General features: G+C 42.0%; 1 protein-coding gene across 1 annotated transcript in view; it reads right to left on the bottom strand.

Annotated features, from left to right (window-relative positions):
• Window positions 1-296: 296 nt before the first annotated feature.
• The window catches only part of COL13A1 (collagen type XIII alpha 1 chain), a 396,595-nt gene continuing 375,417 nt past the window's right edge, over window positions 297-21,474 (bottom strand). The window contains exons 35-36 of the mRNA XM_078643241.1: window positions 3,946-3,984; window positions 297-716 (exon numbers count right to left, since the gene is read on the bottom strand). Coding sequence (XP_078499367.1) covers window positions 714-716; window positions 3,946-3,984 — 42 coding nt within the window. The 3' untranslated portion in view covers window positions 297-713. The remainder of the gene's footprint in view (window positions 717-3,945; window positions 3,985-21,474) is intronic.

Raw genomic sequence — 21,474 nt, 5'->3', positions numbered from 1 at the left:
TGTATGCATAAGAAAATACAGGGTGGATATGAGCCACTGGGAAAGAAATATCTTGCAACTCAGAGATCATTCTAAGAGTTCAACATGAGATCAGTAACTCAAATGGGGGTATGTGGTTATGAGAGCCCCACAGATATACAAGATACAAGTTTCGCTTCAACAGGATGCGGTATTTATCCACTCACCTTCTAAACAGATGGCTTATTGGTATACGATTGGAGGAGATGCTGCATTAAAGTAGCTATACAAGTCCTTACATTTTTCTTAATGCCCAACTTAAATATTTGAACTCAATGTACCAGGTTTAGTCATTTTTTATTACTATGTACAGTATGGCAGCAGAATATTCTCCTGGCTTGACACATGACCCATGTGTTCAACCCGTGAAACAGATCAGCATCTCTGTGCTGAACTGTTCCTTATGGCACTGGAATGCAATAATTTATTAAGTCCCAATACTTAAAGTGTGCACAAATATCATGCAATTATTACAGCTGAATTCTGCAACAAAATTAGCAATGCACAGATGTACATGTATACAAAAAGCATTTAAACGAGGGAACATCTTTAGTATTTTATGTACAAAAAATATGCCACTTTGTTTTTTTATAATTTGTAAAAAATGCATAAATTTCAATACTCTGAAAAAGGAACACTGTATAAAAATAAATATTCTATGTACAAACACACAGGGCAATCCAAGATTAGAACCATCACTGCAAAAGAAAACATAATCTCGGGTTAGTATTAAGGCAAACATTTTGGCAGTAAGTATTAAAAGCAGTATAACGGGCAGGGTGGCCGTTTTTGCATTTTTCTACATATTTTGCAAAGGTAACAATGGCACTTTGTGCTGGGTTAAGAAACTGTTTTTTGGGAAGTGAACATGGAAAATAACATAACCCTGATGGCTTACTTCATGAATAAAACGTGTCATTCCTCATTGAGGGTTATTTTTAAAAACTAAATTGTATTCTATCATGAGTTCTATTATGTATGGGGAATTTTATGCTTAAGTTTCATTGAAAAGTATTGTGTATTTGAAGTGCACTCCCTATAGAAACAGATCAAAGCTAACAGTTAACTATCAAACTAGACTGTCGGTTCTAGTTTGTAATGCATTTATTGAGTATTCTTTATGGAGAGTGGAGCAGTGGTGAAATATTTAGTAATGAAAACAAGAAGTAATCTGCCACCTTAATTGCCTTTATGCACTTCCTAAATGTGAATGGAGACTGATGCACTCCCCACACATTGATCACTGATGGGTGGGTTGAGGACATAGCAAGCAAGGTCTCGGAGAACCATAACTATTGGCAGATATGGGTGGAACTAAATGGGAAAGACAGAGGGAGGGGATCAATTGTGGTGGGTGGTTTGAAGACGGTAGGGAGTTGCGGGGGAAGGTGCAGAGCAAAAGCACTCAGTGGAAATCACTCACATTTTAAGTGGGTGAAATATAAACCAAATAAATGTTCATTACAATGTTAAGAGGATCTGAAATGAAATTGATGTACTGATCTCTAAAGGAACAAGGAAGTAGTGGAACAGTATACATTCCATTAAGAAACATGGAACCGTATGGTTTACGTTTTTGTTGAACACTGAATATGGATTTCACGACAATAATACGTGATTTATAAAATCATAACACCAAGATTGGTTCAATTTTGTTTATTTTGGATTGTCTGTATTGCTCTAGGTGCATGCCTACTCATTGTAGTGCATGGTATTCTGGAAAAATTCATTAATTTTCCCTAGTACAATTGATGTTTGTAAGTAGTTTAACAGGTCCCACAGACATAATTCTAGGAAAAAGAACTACAACCTAAAATGGCAGACACATACATTTTATTGAAACGATTTCCACCAAGTTTTACATGTTTTGCTTTGAAAATTAATGTGATGTAAATACACTCGGCAGAATTGGAACTGCTAATATTCTTCCAGGCCTTTCACCATAAACATGTTTCTCTGAGAACAGTGACATTTTGTGTGAACGTTCCACTTTGACTTTTCAGTCAAAATCTATTATAACTTTTGTCTTATGATTGTAAATGCTGAGAAATTGTTCTCATGTACAGCACATGGGAACCGTTTCCCATTTAATAATTTGTTGCACAGGTGTGTTAAGTCTTTCAATATTTTCAAAACCCCAACATAGTGTAGACGTTCCATTGTCTGTTATTATAACTTAGTCACAATTTTGACCTTATTGGACAATCACAACTACTGAGTTTGCTCCTAGTTATTAATTTGCTCTTTAATTATGAGCGTAATAACTAGGTTTGTGTACGCACACCCTTGACTCGTATTTAAGTTGCTAGTTTTTACAACTAATGATCTCTGTAAATGAGTGCCCACTCTGTATATTATTTTATGAATCAAAAGCTGAAACGAAAAAAAACAATTTTCCTTTTAAGTAGTTGTTTTCTGTGTTCAGTGATAATAAACGAGCTTCGAAGGGAAAATTATATTCAGGCCTTTTCTGGGTCCATTACCTGCTACACTGCCTTTAAGGTTTTAAGAGCACAAAATGAACCCTATGTAGACCTGCAGACAATTCCTCCACGTGGGCCGCACATAAAAAAAACATACTAAAAATGAGCTGCAGTCCAAATATACTGAATGATGACTAAATAGCCATTTCGAAAAAAAATAGGACACGTTTTCTCCTACCGTTTTAAACCTTCAATTATATATAGTGATGGTAAATAGTGGCAGTTATTTATAGAAGAAGGTGGCAACGGAGTAGAATTGTTCACTTGCCTAGCCCATAAACAATTTATAATATGTCTGAACAAGAATTTTAGTGGTCTTTTACATTGTTCTTTTAAAACGCTGGTGTACCCTTCTCAACCAGTAGCTCTCTAAAGACATCAGCAAAAAATAATGTAACTAGGTTTGTTTTAGGATGCAACCAAAACTGCTAGATTTACATTTCTTGAACTTTGTAGATGGTTCTTACTCCTTTCTAATAAGTAGCTGTTCATGCTTATTTTTACAACACACTAGTGTCTTTTAGAAGAAGAACTGAAGACTTCTTCACCTTACTATTCTAACCTGTGAAATTTTCCTTTAAAGCAAGGACAGTGACACTCCATGAGGTGTGCCGCCACCCCTTGCCACCACCCTCAAATAAACCGATACAAAACCTGTTTTATTATAATATCCATGGACCCGCCCCCCAAGCCTCTTTCGAGACTTGGGGGCGGGTCCAGGTGGATGACACTGCTGGTGGGGTAGTGGTGGGCACTGTTACAGTGTGCATGAAGGTTTGGCCGGCTGTCTCAGGTTGGCCAATCCCTCATGCACACTGGAGCTCTCTCCCACCCCAGCTTCAGTACTGGGGCTGGAAAGAGCAAGCACAGGCTCCCAGTCTGCCTGGGAGCGCAAGTTGATGGCTCCTAGGCCAATCCTGAAGCTGCTTTCATGCAGCGTCCGTATTGACCGCAGTGCAGTCTGGGAGCCTGTGCCCAGAAGAAGAGCAGAAGAGCTCAAAGTGGAGGGCAGCAGGTAACTTATTTTATTTAATTTTTGTATTTTATTTGTTCCCTTCTCACCCCCTTCTCACCGCCCTCCTTTGGTGTGGCCACCATTTTGGCAGGTGGCGAGCCGCTACTCAGCAAGTGGACATGGAAACCAACAAGAAACATTGCAAAAAAAGCAATTAAATAATCATTATATAGCACTAAGTAGTGTGTGGTTGCTCTACATTCTGTTCATGCATTCATTCTTTTGTTTTTCTTAACAATTTACATTATATATCTAACTTTAATAGATCTTTGGCCACCCTGCCTCGCAACATTCATGCAAGGGTATTTTGTGATTACAGGTACATTACAACAGTATAAGTCACATACTGGTTTCACATTAAAATAGGAGGTAGAGGATTTAGCAGTACAAGTGATACATTGAATTCACACAACTCCTAATTTGTCTTACCTTATTCCAGCACCCTTGAACAGGCAACCCATCTTCACCCTGCAATAGACAAAAGAATAAGAACCTTTTTTATATTTACAGAAGGGTGATTCAGCAAGCAGACAATATTAAACCCGTTCACACTGCAAACAACGGGAATATATATATATATATATATATATATATATATATATGAAAATCCATGTATATGTATACATATATATTTATGAGTATATATGTATATATATATATATATATATATATATATATATATATATATATATATATATATAATTACATATATATAAAATCCATGTGTATATACGGCCCGGTTCTGTTTCCTTCTTTTGGGCCTTGGACGTTGGGGACCGGAGGGAGTCTGTGTCACTATAAATATGGGGTCACCTGCCGCAACACGGCCCCCCTTTTGCGAGGTAATTTTCAGCGCTGTAGATCAACCCTGTTGTTTTACCAACACACTCTGGTGCATGCTGGGAGAAGTAGTTGTTCATTAGACTGCATCTACCAAGACTACTGCAGGGCCAGCTGTTCTCCCACCAATGGGAGTAACCAAGCAAGTTCTAAAGGAGGGAGGAGGTGACAGCCAGTAAACGAACAGCATCTGAGGAAGGCGAAGGTGCCGAAATGCATTATGCTGTATTTACCTGTGAATAAATACTCCTGAAGTGAACCCCGCTGTGTCCCTGGATTACTTCACAGCAAGTGGTCGTGTGTGGCATGCAGTCGAAACGCGTCGTGGCGGCATGCTGAGCAGAATTATGCACCAAAAGGCACCTTTTGTTTTGGCACCAAATTGGGTTCTACTCTTCGTTATTTTTTCCAGTTGAGAACAATAACTGGAGGCGCTTTTAGCGTCTGGCGAAGCTTTGTTCATATATATATATGTGTGTATATAGGTATTATAATATTATACAATTCATATATATATATATATATTACCTACTGGCGGTCGCCAGTAGGTATATATAGTTAGGATTTTTTCTCTATGGGTTTTTTGAAAATTCTATGTCTAATAACTTTGGCGTTTGTGGACGGAATTGGCTGAAATTTTCAGGAAAATGGCACATTTTGTTTCTGAGCAGCCCCTGAAAATTGGGGGGGGTTCGTCCGGGGGGGTCGAGAAAAAAGGGGGGTCCCAAAACGTGTTTTTAACATTGAGTTTTCCATAGGGCGGTTGGCCTCACTTTTAGCCTGAACGGCTGAATGGATTTGCACGAAACTTGGCAAAATTGTAGGGACTGGTAGCCCGATGTGCCTTTTGTAGGTCTCAAAATATGTGCTACAGTGGATTTTGAGAAATTAACGTTTAAAAAAAGATATATATCTGTAACAGCGGACCGGGCAGCGCTCCAGGACGCGTACTTTTCGCGCAACGGAGCTTTGTGAAGCGAAGCTGATTGGTTCTCCGGCGTCTGTCAACATTCCAAACAGTCCGTAGCGGCCTCCATCTTGTCTCTCGGTAGGATCGAGAGACAAGAGGAGGCCAAAGCGAAGGGGCAAATGACCATAAGGGGGAATAGTAGATCCTCGCTGACCCCCTAGGTTTGATGTGGAGGTTTTAAAAGGGCCCCGCGGGGCAAAAAAAAATAATAATAATAATAATCGAACGGCTGAATGGATTTGCACGAAACTTGGCAAAATTGTAGGGACTGGTAGCCCGATGTGCCTTTGCTAGGTCTCAATATATGTGCTTCAGTGGATTTTGAGAAATTAACGTTCAAAAAAAGATATATATCTGTAACAGCGCACCGCTTCGCGTACTTTTCGCGTTACGGAGCTTTGCGAAGCGAAGCTGATTGGCTCTCCGGTGTCTGTAAACATTCCAAACAGTACGTAGCGGCCGCCATCTTGTCTCTCGGTAGGATCGAGAGACAAGAGGAGGCCAAAGCGAAGGGGCAAATGACCATAAGGGGGCATAGTAGATCCTCGCTGACCCCCTAGGTTTGATGTGGAGGTTTTAAAAGGGCCCCGCGGGGCAAAAAAAAAAAATAATAATAATAATCGAACGGCTGAATGGATTTGCACGAAACTTGGTAAAATATTAGGGACTGGTAGCCCGATGTGCCTTTGCTAGGTCTCAATATATGTGCTTCAGTGCATTTTGAGAAATTAACGTTCAAAAACAAGATATATATCTGTAACAGCGCTCCGCTTCGCGGAGATAAAATTATATCTGTATTACCTAGCTGTTGCTAACACCAGTTAGCGACGGCTAGTAGGAGATAGCGACCATCTTGGGCCCCACTTTGCATGTGAGTGATATTTATCACTAATGACATGCAAAGTGGGCATGCCAAGATGTTAGCGACTGGAAACAGTCGCTAACATCGCTATCTCCTATTATCAACTTTTGGAAATATTCGAGATAAGCGCGAATATCTCCAAAAAGTAACAGCTGCCCTGAGCAGTTCTTAGCCATGTTATCCAATGGGAGGTGGATAACATGGCTAAGAGCATTAGCTCGGTAATGCATGAATATCGCTGAGTTTTCAGCGATATTAATGCATTGCGGTCGTTTTTTATCGTATTTGCGATAAACCTTGATAATAGCAAGGTTTATCTGCGATCATTTCTGACGGTAAAAAAATCTTTGAAAAAAAATCTTTGCAATGCATCGTTAGGGATAAATATCGCTTAACTTTGGTAATATGCCCCAACGTCTGTTAACGTTCGATTCGAAGAAAATCAGGAAGTGTTGAAAAACATTGTCTGCGCCATCTTGTCTTTTTTCAAATGCCACACTTTTGTCGTGCACGGCAGCCATTTTAGATGCCTTGACCAGACCCACTCTGTGCACGCTGTCGATCCTTAGCATGGCTCCCCACCCTCGCCAAACGAGTCCAATGTATACTGAGGGGGACTATACCCTCTTGCAGAGAGGTACTCCCCTAGTTACTAGTAATGTTTAGATGCACTTTCTCAACGAGTCCTATGTATATCGAGTGGGACTATACCCTCTTGCAGAGAGGTACTCCCTTAATTATTATTAATGTATAAATGCCTACATCTGGTGCTATGAACCAGCGCTATATGATGCCGCCAACAAGAGTATGTTGTATCTCAACTGAAGCACTGTAGTGTCAATGAAATGTCTGCACTAGAGTTGTATCTTGATATGTCCACATAAAAGTCGTATCTCCACGATTTGCTGTAGGCCACCCGTCATCCCACACCTACTCGCCTAATATAGCGTCAGTCTCCATGGCAACCGCGAGTGGATACAGTTTTGTACTTCACGTCCATACTAATAAGATAAGCATGGTTGTAATTTTAGGCCAATGCTCGCAAACGGCCAGTAAAGGTTTTTCAGCCCAGTCGGAATTTAATTTCATAATTGCCGACTCAGGCTCTCACCCAGTTCCACCGCAGTCTGTCTTCGCGCTCCATTTGCAATCGCGCGGGTCACGTGATCTGTTTCCATGGTTATGTTAGTAACCAGGAAATCTGCCGCGTCTCGCAAGACGCCAGCGTTCCCCGTGGTCCGATTCAGTCGGCATTTGAGGTAAGCCCTAGCCGCTTAGGCTGCAAATGCCTCTATACTGCATGCGATCCTTCACCAGACATGCTCCTGTGACGAAGGACTGACTGTGTGCAATTTCCCTTCCCAGGTCAACCATCAAACCGAGGTTGCGCCTTAGACCACACCGACCAAGTTGAAGAAATCGGTGAGTCCGTGTGCCCGGTTAATCTTGCAATTTAATGATGCGTGGTACACGCAAATGTCCAATCCCGTATGCCCGGTTATTATTGTAATGTAACCATTTGTGGTACTCGCTAGTGTCTAAGCCCGTCCTTACGCGTTTTTCAGATTTTTACTGACACAGAGGGGACGCACCACCACCTAGTAATCCGATTGGGACACCGGTAAGCGGAAACCCCCTTTTTTCAATGTATTAACAGCACCTACTGACTATATGCACAGTACCCAATATCCTAAGCACTTGCATATCGTCTTTTCAGAATTTAACCGTGTCACCGCCCCGCGGTCGGCCGCGCTCTCCAACTCTCTACTATGTATCTCGAATGAATTATGGACTGCTTATCCTAACGGTGAGATTTGATCATAATTACTATGATTTCTTTGTAGTGCCTTATGCACTCACATTCCAGTCTAAGTCACGTTCCATTTTCTCTCATATCTGCAGTTCGTCAAACCACTTGGAAGACGATTGCAGAGATCAGATAGAGCGCCAAGTATAACGGTATGCTCTTCCATGTGTGCGATAGTGATTTTAAATACTGTTTTTGTATTAACCGATACATTCCGCCTTCTCATTATTAATATCCTCTATATATACGTATCTATCAGGTTGCCTGCCCGTTTCCCTGTCCTGAAGAAGACCCCACGGCAAGGGCTCAACCAACCCTGCGCTATTCAGAGGGTCGAAACGTCGACATCATCCATATAGTCAACTCCTTCCCCACATTTTTGCCAGTAATTGCTGTATTGGAGTATGACATTGTTTATGTATACATCGCCAAAGTGACTCATTCTTTGTGTAATAAAATGAAAACACAATTGTAGCAAAGATTTTTGGATAATTCTTGTTTTTATTGTCACAAGTTTCCATCACGCCATCCTCACACTATCACTTCCTCCCCTCCCCTTTTGGGCACCGTACAACCTATTCTATGCATGAAAATGTTAATGTATTCGATACATTGCTCCTCATTGTGAATTAAAACAATGTCGAATTCATTTAGTATTGTTTGAATCTTCTTTGAAGTTATAAGTATATTTGTTCTCTCACTGAGACCCCTTCCTTTCAGTACTTCGAATACCCAGGTCTCAGTGACTTGTTATGGGTTAACCCTGTTCCAATACCCCACCCTCGCAAGCATCTCACCCAGGCAGTGGTCACCCCCGCTCTCTGTCTTATGCATGGGTAATAAACCTCCCCCCATCTGCGCTGCTCTTCCCTGAGAATCACACCCTGTGCCCGCCCGACACCTCCCTTTCGCCCTATTCACTACCGCACCCTCTGACACTTCTTTTCCTCTGTGTCCGATTGTCCAGGCCGGTCCTAGGCTATCAGCTAGCCCTGCAGATGTAGTTTATGGCCACAGCTGTAAAGAATCACCCCTCTTCAAAGGAGTTATAGTAGATCAAGGCCCACACTCGATGAGATCCGTCACAGCAGAAGCGTTGCTATTATCTGAAAACCATCCTGTATTGTGATTGGGGAGGGGACCGAGCGTGAAGCGGAAGATTCCAGGGATGACTCTTTGTACATGAAAGTTTTTACAATTATGTGTCACATTAAAAATATATAGCACTCCGACAAAGTAGTAAGATTATAAAACTTTAATAATTTATAAATATATACAAGAAAACAAAAATAGTAATAACATATAAACATTTTTAGGGAAAAACAACGAAGTAGCGGTCGGCTGTGCGAATAGTCCCAACGCAGCACAACGTCCAGATTTCCGGCGTGGGGCGTCGCGGGGGGTGGGTCATCAGTAGCAAACTGTTGTGCGAATAGTTCCAAGGCAGCAGAACGCGCCGAAATCTAGATGACACGAAAGTGATGTCTAGTAAGTTGCCACCCAGCAAATAACGGCGTGGGGCGTCGCGGGGGGTGGGTCATCAGTAGCAAACTGTTGTGCGAATAGTTCCAAGGCAGCAGAACGATGGCACCAAGGTGATGTCCAGTAAGTTGCCGCACTGGTTTTGGTATCCTACAATGCTGCTCCGAATAACGGCGTGGGGCGCCCCGGGGGAGGCGGCGTGAACGGGCCTCTCCAGGTGGAGTGTCATCTGTTGTAGTGGGGCGCCCCTTTACCGTTTCAGTTGCCATTCCGTCTGTTTTTGGTCCACTGTGTCAAAAGCCGCAATTCAGCTGAGTTGCGCCCACTCTTGCGGTGCAGCGATAGGCGGCTGTCACAGGACTCTCAAAATGGCGGCAGGCTCTTTCCTTTTTGGGCCTGGTCCACTGAAATGGCCCTGGGACACCTTGGAAATCGGACGCTTGTCTGCTAGGTCTTGGACCCCATTCTCGAAAGCGTCCCCTCCGCCTTGAGAATTCATCAAAAGTTTTGGGGGCCCCGACTCCTGCAGGCTTCTGGTGGGGAGCGGCTGCCATGATTGCTCGCGGAATGACCACGACGGAGCTACGAGATGGTGGTGCTCTCATGCTGACGCCAGTTTAGTCTGAAACATCCAGAAACAAGGTGGGGCTTTCATCGTTTGGGAAAAAAAAAAGTTTTCATCCAATGAAAAGTGTTGTTTTTAGGTCATATGATCAAGCCTTCCATCATTAGGAAACCAAAAGTAAAATGAACCAATGAAAAGTTTTATAAACAAGTCACATGACCTGTTATGCGGCATAGGGTATAAAATGCGTAGAAAATACGTTGGCACGTGAGGCGGCGTCAGTAGCGGACCGATGTGCGAATAGGCCGAAGGCAATACAACGCGCCAAGATCCGGATGGCACCGAGGTGGTGTCCAGCAAGTTGCAGCACTGGTGTGGCCATCCTACAATGCTGAAAGTCGGCGTGGGGCGCCCCGTTGGCCTGTGAGTTTGTGTCAGTAGCGGACCGATGTGCGAATAGGCCGAAGGCAGCACAACGCGCCAAGATCCGGATGGCACCGAGGTGGTGTCTAGTAAGTTGCCGCACTGGTGTGGCCATCCAACAATGCTGAAAGTCGGCGTGGGGCGCCCCGTTGGCCTGTGAGATGGCGTCAGTAGCGGACCGATGTGCGAATAGGCCGAAGGCAGCACAACGCGCCAAGATCCGGATGGCACCGAGGTGGTGTCTAGTAAGTTGTCGCACTTCTGTGGCCATCCTACAATGTTGAAAGTCGGCGTGGGGCGCCCCGTTGGCCTGTGAGATGGCGTCAGTAGCGGACCGATGTGCGAATGGGGCCAAAGGCAGCGCAACAATATTTTCTGACTGACACCACAAGGCGCTGAGATGCCAAGATCCGGATGGCACCGAGGTGATGTCTAAGTTGCGGACTGATGTGCGAATGGGGCCAAAGGCAGCGTAAAAATATTTTTTGTATGGAAGATACCACTAGGCGTTGAGATGCCAAGATTCGGATGGCACCGAGGTGATGTCTAGCAAGTTGCTGTACTGGTGAGGTCATCCTACAATGCTGAAACTCGGCGTGGGTCGCCCCATTAGCCTGTGAGATGGCGTCAGTAGCGGACCGATGTGCGAATAGGCCGAAGGCAGCACAACGCGCCAAGATCCGGATGTCACCGTGGTGGTTTCATAGTTGAGAGGCACTTCATCTGCAGTGGGGCGCCGAGATCCGGATGGCACCGAGGTGATGTCTAGCAAGTTGCTGTACTGGTGTGGTCATTCTACAATGCTGAAAGTCGGCGTGGGGCGCCCCATTAGCCTGTGAGATGGCGTCAGTAGCGGACTGATGTGCGAATGGGGCCAAAGGCAGCGCAACAATATTTTCTGAAGAGAAGACACCAAAAGGTGCTGAGATTCCAAGATCCGGATGGCACCGAGGTGGTGTCTAGCAAGCTATGCAGTTGAGTTGTGTGCGCACTTGCGGCGAATAGGTCGAAGGCAGCATAACAATGTTTTTTGAATAGAAGACACCACAAGGCGTTGAGATTCGGTTACCACCGAGGTGATGTCTAGCAAGTTGCCGCACTGGTGTGGCCATCCTACAATACTGCTCCGAATAACGGCGTGGGGTGCCCGAAGCGGGGGGGAGCCGGCGTGAATGGGCCTTCCTAGGTGGAGGCTCGTCTGCTGTAGTGGGGCGCCCCTTTACCGTTTCAGTTGCCATTCAGCTGAGTTTCGGCTGCTCTTGATGCTACAGCGACAGGCGGCTGCAAGAGGACTCTCAAAATGGCGGCCTGTTCTTTGGATTTGGGCCTGGTCCACTAAAATGGCCCTGGGACACCTTAGAACTCGGACGCTCGATTTCTTTTTCCTTTCCTGTACATGCAAAAAAAGGTAAATGCCCGGTCCGTTACACGCTTCATCTGCCACGATGAACTCTCCAGAGGAACCGAAAAAAAATATAGTTGTGGTAACTATACCATGCATCGTCATATGGAGAGGTGGCACCAATTAATTATAGTGCTGCATAAAAGAGAGATTTGGAGGAGAACCCCTGACCTGCTAGTACATTCATCAAAGAAGTGGCACTGAGAGCTTCAGAGGCAAGGGAAACGGTCCCAAATATTTAGAAGAACTTTGGAAAGATTAAAATGACATGTTTAGATTGTGGCAAATTAATTTCATGTGGACAGATGAGTGTTACTCTAATAAATACAGCATATGAACATCATCATAGTCGATGGTTGGTAGAGACATTTTGACTATATCCTGGACCTGCCCGTCCTCGCCCAAAATGGCGCCGGAATAAATGGGACTCGTAACTCCTTGTTGTGTACTGGTTGCAGAACCTTGAAATCACGAGATACGTATGCAGTTTTGAAGCACATGGCGGGCGGGGACGAGAATTGATTGACTATTTCGACATCCCTATTGATATTAAGTTCTGATGTGTTATTGATTACTGTACTGTTGAAAGTTCGAATTAACGTCACCCATGGTACTTGCCCGCAAATGTATATCTAGATAATTTTATTGTAACTGGCCCTGTCGTATTTTAATTATAAAATGTACGTCCACCGATTCCGTAACTGTTAGACACCTTAGTTCTTGCAACCTAATGGCCCGCCCGTTACGTTCCTCTACAGTGTAAATGTCTATTCATCATATACAATTACAGTTTGCTCTGTGGCAGGCCCACGTGGTTATAGGCTCGTATTTGTATAATGACATTTTCACAATAAAGGTTTTTAAAAGAAAACATGGTAGTAGTATATACATTGGTAACGTTTTTAATAATAGTGACTGTTTTAGAATCATTAAAAGGCAAGTGAAATAAAGCAGACCAATTACATGAAGGGTAAAAGGTATAATACGAAGGAACGCAGTAAAGATAAATGGTCAAGGGCTGTTGTGTTTTCTATTCCTGCAACATAAAGTGATCGATAAGAATCTCATATTCAGGCGTATCGGCGACTAAGACAGCAGGTCGACCCTCTTTTGCTCAACGGCTCCGTCATGGGACGAAGAAACGCTCTTTTTCTCGAAAAAAGAATATATTTTACTTGCAGGACAGTTGTAAAATTTCCGGGAAAGTACATTAGCCTGGAACATTATAACATATATTTAAGAAAAAATAATGTTCGGAAGCAATGAAAAGCGTAATTTTTAGGTCATATGACCAAGCCTTTCATCATTACAATAAGAAAAGTAAAATGAACCAATGAAAAGTTTTATTAACAAGTCACATGACTTGTTATGCTTACGTTACGCGCTGCGCGCCCCGGATGACTTCCGGATGCGCTAACGCGGCGCGTCATATGACGCATTACGCGACAACGCAGGTACAGAATATAGTCAAAATGTCTCCACCAACCAGCGGTCGGAACACAACCCCTTTCAGCAGGCTAAATAGTTCTGTTAAATGGCAACAGAAGGGACAGGCAACAAGAACCATCAGTCAAAGAGGGGAGGGCTAGTTCTTCTCTACCGGGTTACATTGGGGCGCTACCGGAACTGATCGAATTGGTAGTCTACAGTGTTTCTGGATGTTTCAGACTGAAGCTGGGGTTAGCATGAGAGCAGCACCATTTCGTAGCTCCGTCGTGGTCATTCCGCAACCAATCATGGCAGCCGTTCTTTATCGTTATTTTGGGCGGGGTGGGTGGCGGAGCCGAGCTGTTTTGCAGCCATCATTGTGTGGAGTTCAGTTCATCTCACTAGTTTTGTATTTGTCATGAGGGGTTGTTCCTAATGTTTCTATTTTAGCGAGGTCAAAAAGAGATCCCATTAGTGGCCTACTGATTTTGCTCGATTCCTTTTCTTTTTTTTTTACACGATTTTTCGTTATCTGCAAAGACTAAACAGAGTATTGCGACTCTGTGTTTGTTTGTAAATAGAGAATGAACCAAAGAGAAGTAATTCTAAAACAGTAAATACTTGGATAACAATCAATCAAATGGAGAGAGAAGCAGGCACGACGGATTACAACGGGGGCAAACGCCTGCGTTAACTACCTTTCACTATCTGCAAAGAGAGAGTACTCCTAATAGAAATGAGGGGGGGGGGCACCATTCAAAGCAGATCAGTGTGCATAAACACGAAAATGTTTTCACTTACCACGTACTTGACATTCGACAGCTTATGATATTTGCTATTAAAAAACCATTGAAATTCACTGAAAAAACCATAGGTTATAGACCATATATAGTTAGGAATTAGCATTTACAAAACCTTGAAAATTCACTGAAAAAACCATAGGTTATAGACCATATATAGTTAGGAATTAGCATTTAAAAAACCTTATTTTACTCACACAAAACCATTGAAATTCCATATATAGTTAGTTGCACTAACTATATATCGCGCACCCGCAATCCACTGCTGATCATGTCACATATTACATCATTCATGACATGGTCAGTGACATCACTGATGACATCACTGATGACATCTCATTTGACATCATTCTTGTGCTAATACGATAAACCTCTTCAGACTCTAATATAACCTTAGATACACTCAGTGTATACAGACACTCACACACTGCCACTCATCCATGGAGTTACTCACACACCCAGTCAGTCATGCAAAGAAACAATCTCACCTCCATTTCTTCAACTATACAGTTAAACACACCTTACTTATTGAAACATATACTAACACATATTTACTCTCTTATACAATCCCTGATACAAGTTCACAATGATCAATACAACCACTCACTCATTCAGTGGCTCTCATGCACAGTTATTTATATATGCCAACTCTCACATGTACTGTGTTTTACATATGTACTTACTATGACATGTAGCATTGAGATATCCATTCACTCATCAATACACTCATGCACACAGTCAACTGCCCATGTAGCTGTTTCCACATGCACTCTTGAACTCATACACCTAGTGAATAAACTGCTCACACATCTATGCATAGAGTCACACACCTTCCAGCCACCCCCACACAAACTCAATCTCCCATAGAAATACTTGGGCAACCAATTAATAACACATATAGCCTCTCGTATAGCTAATGATCAACACATGCAGCAGTTTACAGAACAACAGACATAATGATGCACAAATTAAGACAGTTTAGTCACTAACCCATGCATTCAGTGAGACACATTTAATCACTCACTCATACAGTCAGTCACGCACCTACTAAATCCTTCATCCAGACACTTATACATCCACTCATTCTTCAATATGTAAGACATATTTTAACTTTACAGAAACATACAGTCACTGGATGTTGTCATCAGTGATGTCATCAGTGATGTCATTTGAGATGTCATCAGTGATGTCATCAGTGATGTCACTGACCATGTCATGAATGATGTAATATGTGACATGATCAGCAGTGGATTGCGGGTGCGCGATATATAGTTAGTGCAACTAACTATATATGGAATTTCAATGGTTTTGTGTGAGTAAAATAAGGTTTTTTAAATGCTAATTCCTAACTATATATGGTCTATAACCTATGGTTTTTTCAGTGAATATATATATATATATCACGCTCCGGTTTTCTTCCATCCTGAAGAAAAATAAAACAGCACTCGAGGAGTTCTTCTCACCCACGCAAGTTTTTATTAAGCGGGGGGTTACACAGACGCGTTTCGGTCTTCTACCTTCGTCAGTGTGAGTTACATATGTACAACAACCAGTGTGTTAATAAAGCATTATTGAGCACAGAAAGTGATAGAGGACTAACCCCTCTGTGATCACTGAAGGCGCCATCTTAAGATGGTTTTTTATGCACTTAACCAATGTATATACAAGGTGCAAATGAAACCCACCGATGGGCTAATACACTAAAACAGGGGATATATTATGTTTAAATGTTGTTTGAAACATCAACAAAGCATCAAGCCGTGGATCGGCTAATGTCCTCTACCATTTGTTATCAACATAACAGTGCTTATATATGCAAATGTCCAAATACATTTCCTATTAATTATCGAGACATAATTTATATCAAGAAGCAATTCATCAAATTTCATATTATTACGATCATTTAAATCACATTTATAGTTAATCTAGGTTTAAGTTTTTTCTGCTCCAATACTCACATAATATGAAAAAAACATACTTAATTGTATATACAAAATATATAGATAAGCAGACAAGATGGAACGGAAGAAATCATCCGCATACTATACTGTACAAGTGGGTGCCCTGGTCCCAAAGCACCCCTGACAGACCATCTGTCTACACTCATAACTCTAGATTCAAGTATATACAATATATACACAATGTATAGAGAAGGATCAGATTTCATCCATAATAAACACAGTAAGTGTCCAAAGAACTTAACTCAAATAACATATACTTCCATTTACAGATTTCAAGGTACCAATTCGATGTTATACTGATCTTAATATTTACAGATTTCATTTTCCAAGATGGAAAGCCATCTCCTCCCCACTATTGAGACCCTTTGGATACTTCATAGAAAGATCTATAATATATCTTGACTCTAGTCTACGTAGTCGTCTCAAATGGTCTCCACCTCTCACATTTGGAGGTACTGTGTCTAGGCCAAAGTATTGTAAAAGGTTACGATCCCGGCCATGCACTTCAGCGAAGTGGCGGGCCACAGGATAACTAGGGTCTGCTTTGTCTATAGCCCTGAGGTGTTCCAATACCCTCAGTTTTAGTTCTTTGATTGTACTGCCGATGTAGCGAAGGCCACAGGGGCAGTGCAAGCAATAAACTGCATATTGCGTACTACAGGTGATGATTTTTTTTATAAGTATCTTTTTCCCTGTTTCAGATATCACGTACACTAGAGCCCTCTTACTGCCCACACACGCTTTACAGCGTCCACAGGGGTAAAACCCCTTTTGGTGCCTTAAGGTGTTAATTCTGGGCAGGGGCTTATCTAGATGGCTAGTGACAAGCATGTCACCCACTGACCTCGCCTTGCTGAATGTCAGCAGTGGGTAAGATGGTAAATCCTCTCTCAATACATGATCTGTTTGTAGAATGTGCCAGTTTTTTCTAAGCATCATTCTAAAGTCGTTGGCCCCTGCTGAATATGGAGTAATAAACCTGAACTTGCCTTTGTTAGTGGTTGTATCCCTATCACGGCCAGTCATACTGGACTTGGCAGTGAGTAAAGTCCCTCTTGAGATCTTTCTGACTTTCTTTAGCGTCTTTTGCAATAGACTTTCGCCATATCCCCTGATCTTAAAACGGGACAGGCATTCCGAGGCAGCCGCCTCGAAATCAGAATCCTTGGAACAATTCCTTCGGAGTCTTAATAACTCTCCATAAGGAATGCTATTAATGAGTTGCGGGGGATGACAACTGCTGGCAAAGAGTGTAGAATTGCCGGCAGTCTCCTTTCTATATAGGGTCGTGTGTAGATGTTCTCCCTCAACAAACACTCTCAGGTCCAAGTATTCCGCTGCCACCGGACTAACAGAACCCGAGAAGTGCAAGTTGAGGTTATTCCTATTCAGTACTTGAATGTACTCTTCGGCTGTATGCAGACTTCCGTTCCATACGATGAATAAATCATCGATGTAACGATGCCAACACACAATGCTATATATTTATATAAAATAGATCACCGTTTGCACAGCAGAAATCCAGCACTCTGTGAGGTAAATTTGTACTCGCTTCTCTTTATTTTCAAAGTAACGGCAACATCACAAGTTTCGACAGCTGCCTGCTGTATATTCAAATGGCAATTCGGCGAGTTGCCTTCCCGGCAGCCTGAATATATATATTTAAGGCAAATTCTAACCAGCTGGTCAGATTAATTGAGTGGCCCTCCACAAAGCAACTCCTTTTCCAATCCAATTCACAATAGTAAGTATAAACACGTATATTTACTGATGTGTCTATTTACTACTATACATAGGTGTACCTCTCCACTTATTCTGCTATTCAATATTCCAAAGAGTATATTTTCATTTAGGTTTAGACTTGCATGTCCCCAACCCCTTAAATAGGGGGGTGGAGCATCCTACGAAATGGTTTACGATTGTAAAGTTAGCAACTTTGCACAAGGTGGTGGAGATCTCCACCACAATGGCAGATATATCCCTATGGGAAATTATAGAGGAAATTGTTTAAATGTATTATTATTTTAAGAACTATAAAAATATTTTAATATAAATATAAGTGGAAATGAATTTTAAATATGTATTTGAAAACTAGAGTCAGTAAAATAGAATTCTACAGCCCATTAACTCATCAATTGAAATGTGTACTAATTATAATTAAATTATAAGTATCAATTTCATTGATAAATAAAAATTCTAATCAAAACTAGGGGCAATCCCACCCTCTAAAACGTTTTAATTTAAAATCTTGTAAAATGTTGTTAAAAGATATACATTGACTTAATTACAAATATTTCTTGGAAAGTGTTTTATTAATAATTATATATAATGTTGAACTATAAAATAATATTTATTTATCCAACTATCTATATTCTTACTCTATGTGTTTGTGTGTCTATATATATATATATATATTTTTTTTCTCGCAAAAATAAACGCCGCACTCAGGAACTGTAATTAACTGATTAATTTGGCAAACTCCACGGCAAGTCTGTCACACTGACGCGTTTCGGGCACACGCCCTTTCTCACGGTAGGTGGCACTACTTTTTCCTCTGTTTAAAAAGCTATGCAATCGAACCCCAACCCATGGGTTTCTGTGATTTGTAGTTTATATGCATCCACATAATCAAATGACACCTTTTGTGACAGTAATCTATCATAATTTGTAATGACATTGCATAACACGTTTTTATATTACAACTACACTTAATTATACTTGTTGTCTATTTCGAATTCAAGGTATAGTACCTATTTAAACAATATTATAAAATAAATAAATTGGTGCAGTTGTATTTTTAACCGATTTACCACAACTTGATGTATGAAGTCCTTTGTGTTTATACTTTGGTATAGTACCAGTTCTCGATAATATCTGTACACGTGGATATACTCCTTTCTGAACTCTGCCATTTCCTCATCACTACTTTTTATAAAATGTTAAAGAATTGTTGCCGACAATCACATAACTGATTTTAATTCCAATTCTAATTTCAAGTTCCTGTTACAAATGTACAAAGAGTTCCTCATCAAGGTTCATCCCTCTTGGGATCTTGGTTTTCATGCGAATTATGTACTTTGATTCAAGTTGTCGCAGTTTTAATTTTCGATCACCCAATCTTTCATTTTTTTCGATGTTGTCTATTCCAAACAAGCATTGGCATAGCCAATAGGTCTCGCATTTGGGACCTTAAAAGTGTTTAGCCATGCAACAGTTGGTGTTGTTGCACCAAGGATATTCTGCTGCATAACTAAATACTTATAGGGTCCAAAAAGCGAGACCTATTGGCTATGCCAATGCTTGTTTACTTTTATGTTAGCGAATACAATACCTAGCCAAAAGTGTGAACGCACACAGTGCTCCAAAATGATAATCATGGAAAAGCCCAACTGCAAAGCTGGAGTTTGGAACCACAATGTAATTTTTTACTTACTCATTTAAAATAAATAAATCTTGCCCCCTGGGTGACCCTCCGTTAAGTTGTTTGTGTGCTGTGCTAAAACTGGATGATTTAAAATGGCAATCAACGTTTAGTAAATGTGAATGCTCATTAAAGGAGCCAAGGTTTGCAAACAGCAATTTAAAAATATGTTTTGCTGTGCATTTTTGCTCTGTGTCAAATTTGCTGAATTCCACGCCTTTTAGCCACCCACATTTCTGCACAGCTCTGCTAAAGTGACCCTGTGTACTTTGTTTTGGCGGCTGCCCTCTGAGTGAAGGGCAACTATCTGTAATGCTTGTGGACGCAGAGCCATGCCTTATCTGCAGATGATATAAGTGATATATCTGGGACTGAACACTACACTGAAATGCACACTGGAGCCCTGATACATGAGGGAAGTCTCGAGCAGCGTTTACATGGCAAGTGGGCCTGGGCGTCTCTGGGTGTCTGGAGCTGTGAAGTTCTAAATGTAAAGGTATCCAGACAGGCTGTTGTTAGACCAAATCTTGGCACCGTATCCTTTTTGACATCTTTCCAGCATATAATTCTTCAGGTTGGAGAGTGTTTAATTGCCTCGAACTTTGAAACTTGCCATCAAAGGAATTTTACAGTTTACTTTACTTTGCAGATCTTATAAAACCAAAACCGTTCAGTAGCATTATTAAACAAGCAGCGACATGCGGGTGGCGGGAGAATGGCACAGGAAGATAAAGTGATTTACGGAATATAAATAAACGAGAAAGGAGGAGAGAGGAGAGAAGAAGGGAGGGGAAGCAAAGCGGCGGGTAGAAGAGAGAGGGCATGAAGGGATCGAAGGCAAGGGAAAGAAAGGGAAGATGGACGAGATTAAGAGGAGCCACAGATGGACTTTAGAACAAGGCAGCGCTGGGCACGAAGGAAGGAGAAATGCGACTCATGGCCTGGCGGCCGTGAAGTGTGAAGCAGTGGGCGGGGAAGCAGATAGATCCCTTTGAAGCTCTCGGAGGCAGGAGCAAATGGTAAGGGGAGGAGAAATGCTGCTGGAAGGCTCGGGCAAGCTCGTGCACGAGGACGTGCACTTCTTGAAAACGCTTTGCTTTTGAGAGCTTAGTTTAGCTCATAGGCGAGCCCTAAAAAATCAATGTGGGATTGGAGGCTCAATCTGAGCAGAAAGCACAATAAGCTGCTATGGTGCAACTCTTATGTTGACTAGAAACATTAATATGATGACGCTCTTCTTTTGATATGTCTTTCAGTTAAATTTTATTGTAAGTAGCTGATACAGCACTGTTTGCAGCTCCTCAGTATATGGTTATCCTGTGACTACAATGTTTTCATCATATTTATTATTCTACAAATGTATTTTTAAATGCACTGATGTGGTGTTTGCATGCTATGCAAGACGGCACATCATGGAATGTTTATAAGGAGCATCGAATAGGATTGTGATATTTGCACCTGGAAGAGTCGGACACGCAGATCCTGAAAAGAAGTAAAGACTCTCTAGCAAGGGGACAGTAAGACAGGGACAGGCATAGATAGGTGGGAAAAGGCAAACAAAAGGAGGAGTGCTGCTAGGGGCTGGGGAGGGGGAGGAGAAATGAAAGGAAAGGCTGTGTTTGCGGGGAGAGAGAGGGGAGGTGCTGGTGTGGGAGGGGGGAGTTGCTGGTGTGGGAGGAGTGCTGCTAGGGGAGGAGAAGCCCTGGCCGTGAATGCTCGTGCATGTTCACGTGAACTGCAAGAAAACGCCGGGCTGAAACCCCTTAGTTTGAAGAGGATTTTGCCGACATGAATTCGATCCTATCCATTCCTGCGGAATGGGACAGGCTCGACCTAAAAAGCACATTTTCTTCCAGTCCCCACCTTGGCATTCAAGCATGTGTTTCGCTGTGGCATACGTCATGTCTCTATTCTTTACTGCTCTTATATGCTCAAGCATTCTCTTTTTCAGTGCACAGTGCACAAATGTACATAGGGAGCACAAGTTGCGCTCTGAA

Source organism: Lissotriton helveticus, chromosome 5_1, assembly GCF_964261635.1.
Source record: "Lissotriton helveticus chromosome 5_1, aLisHel1.1, whole genome shotgun sequence".
Classification (NCBI taxonomy): Eukaryota; Metazoa; Chordata; class Amphibia; order Caudata; family Salamandridae; genus Lissotriton; species Lissotriton helveticus.
Note: the sequence above shows the minus strand (reverse complement) of the source record. Positions and strands in the feature narration are given on the sequence as shown.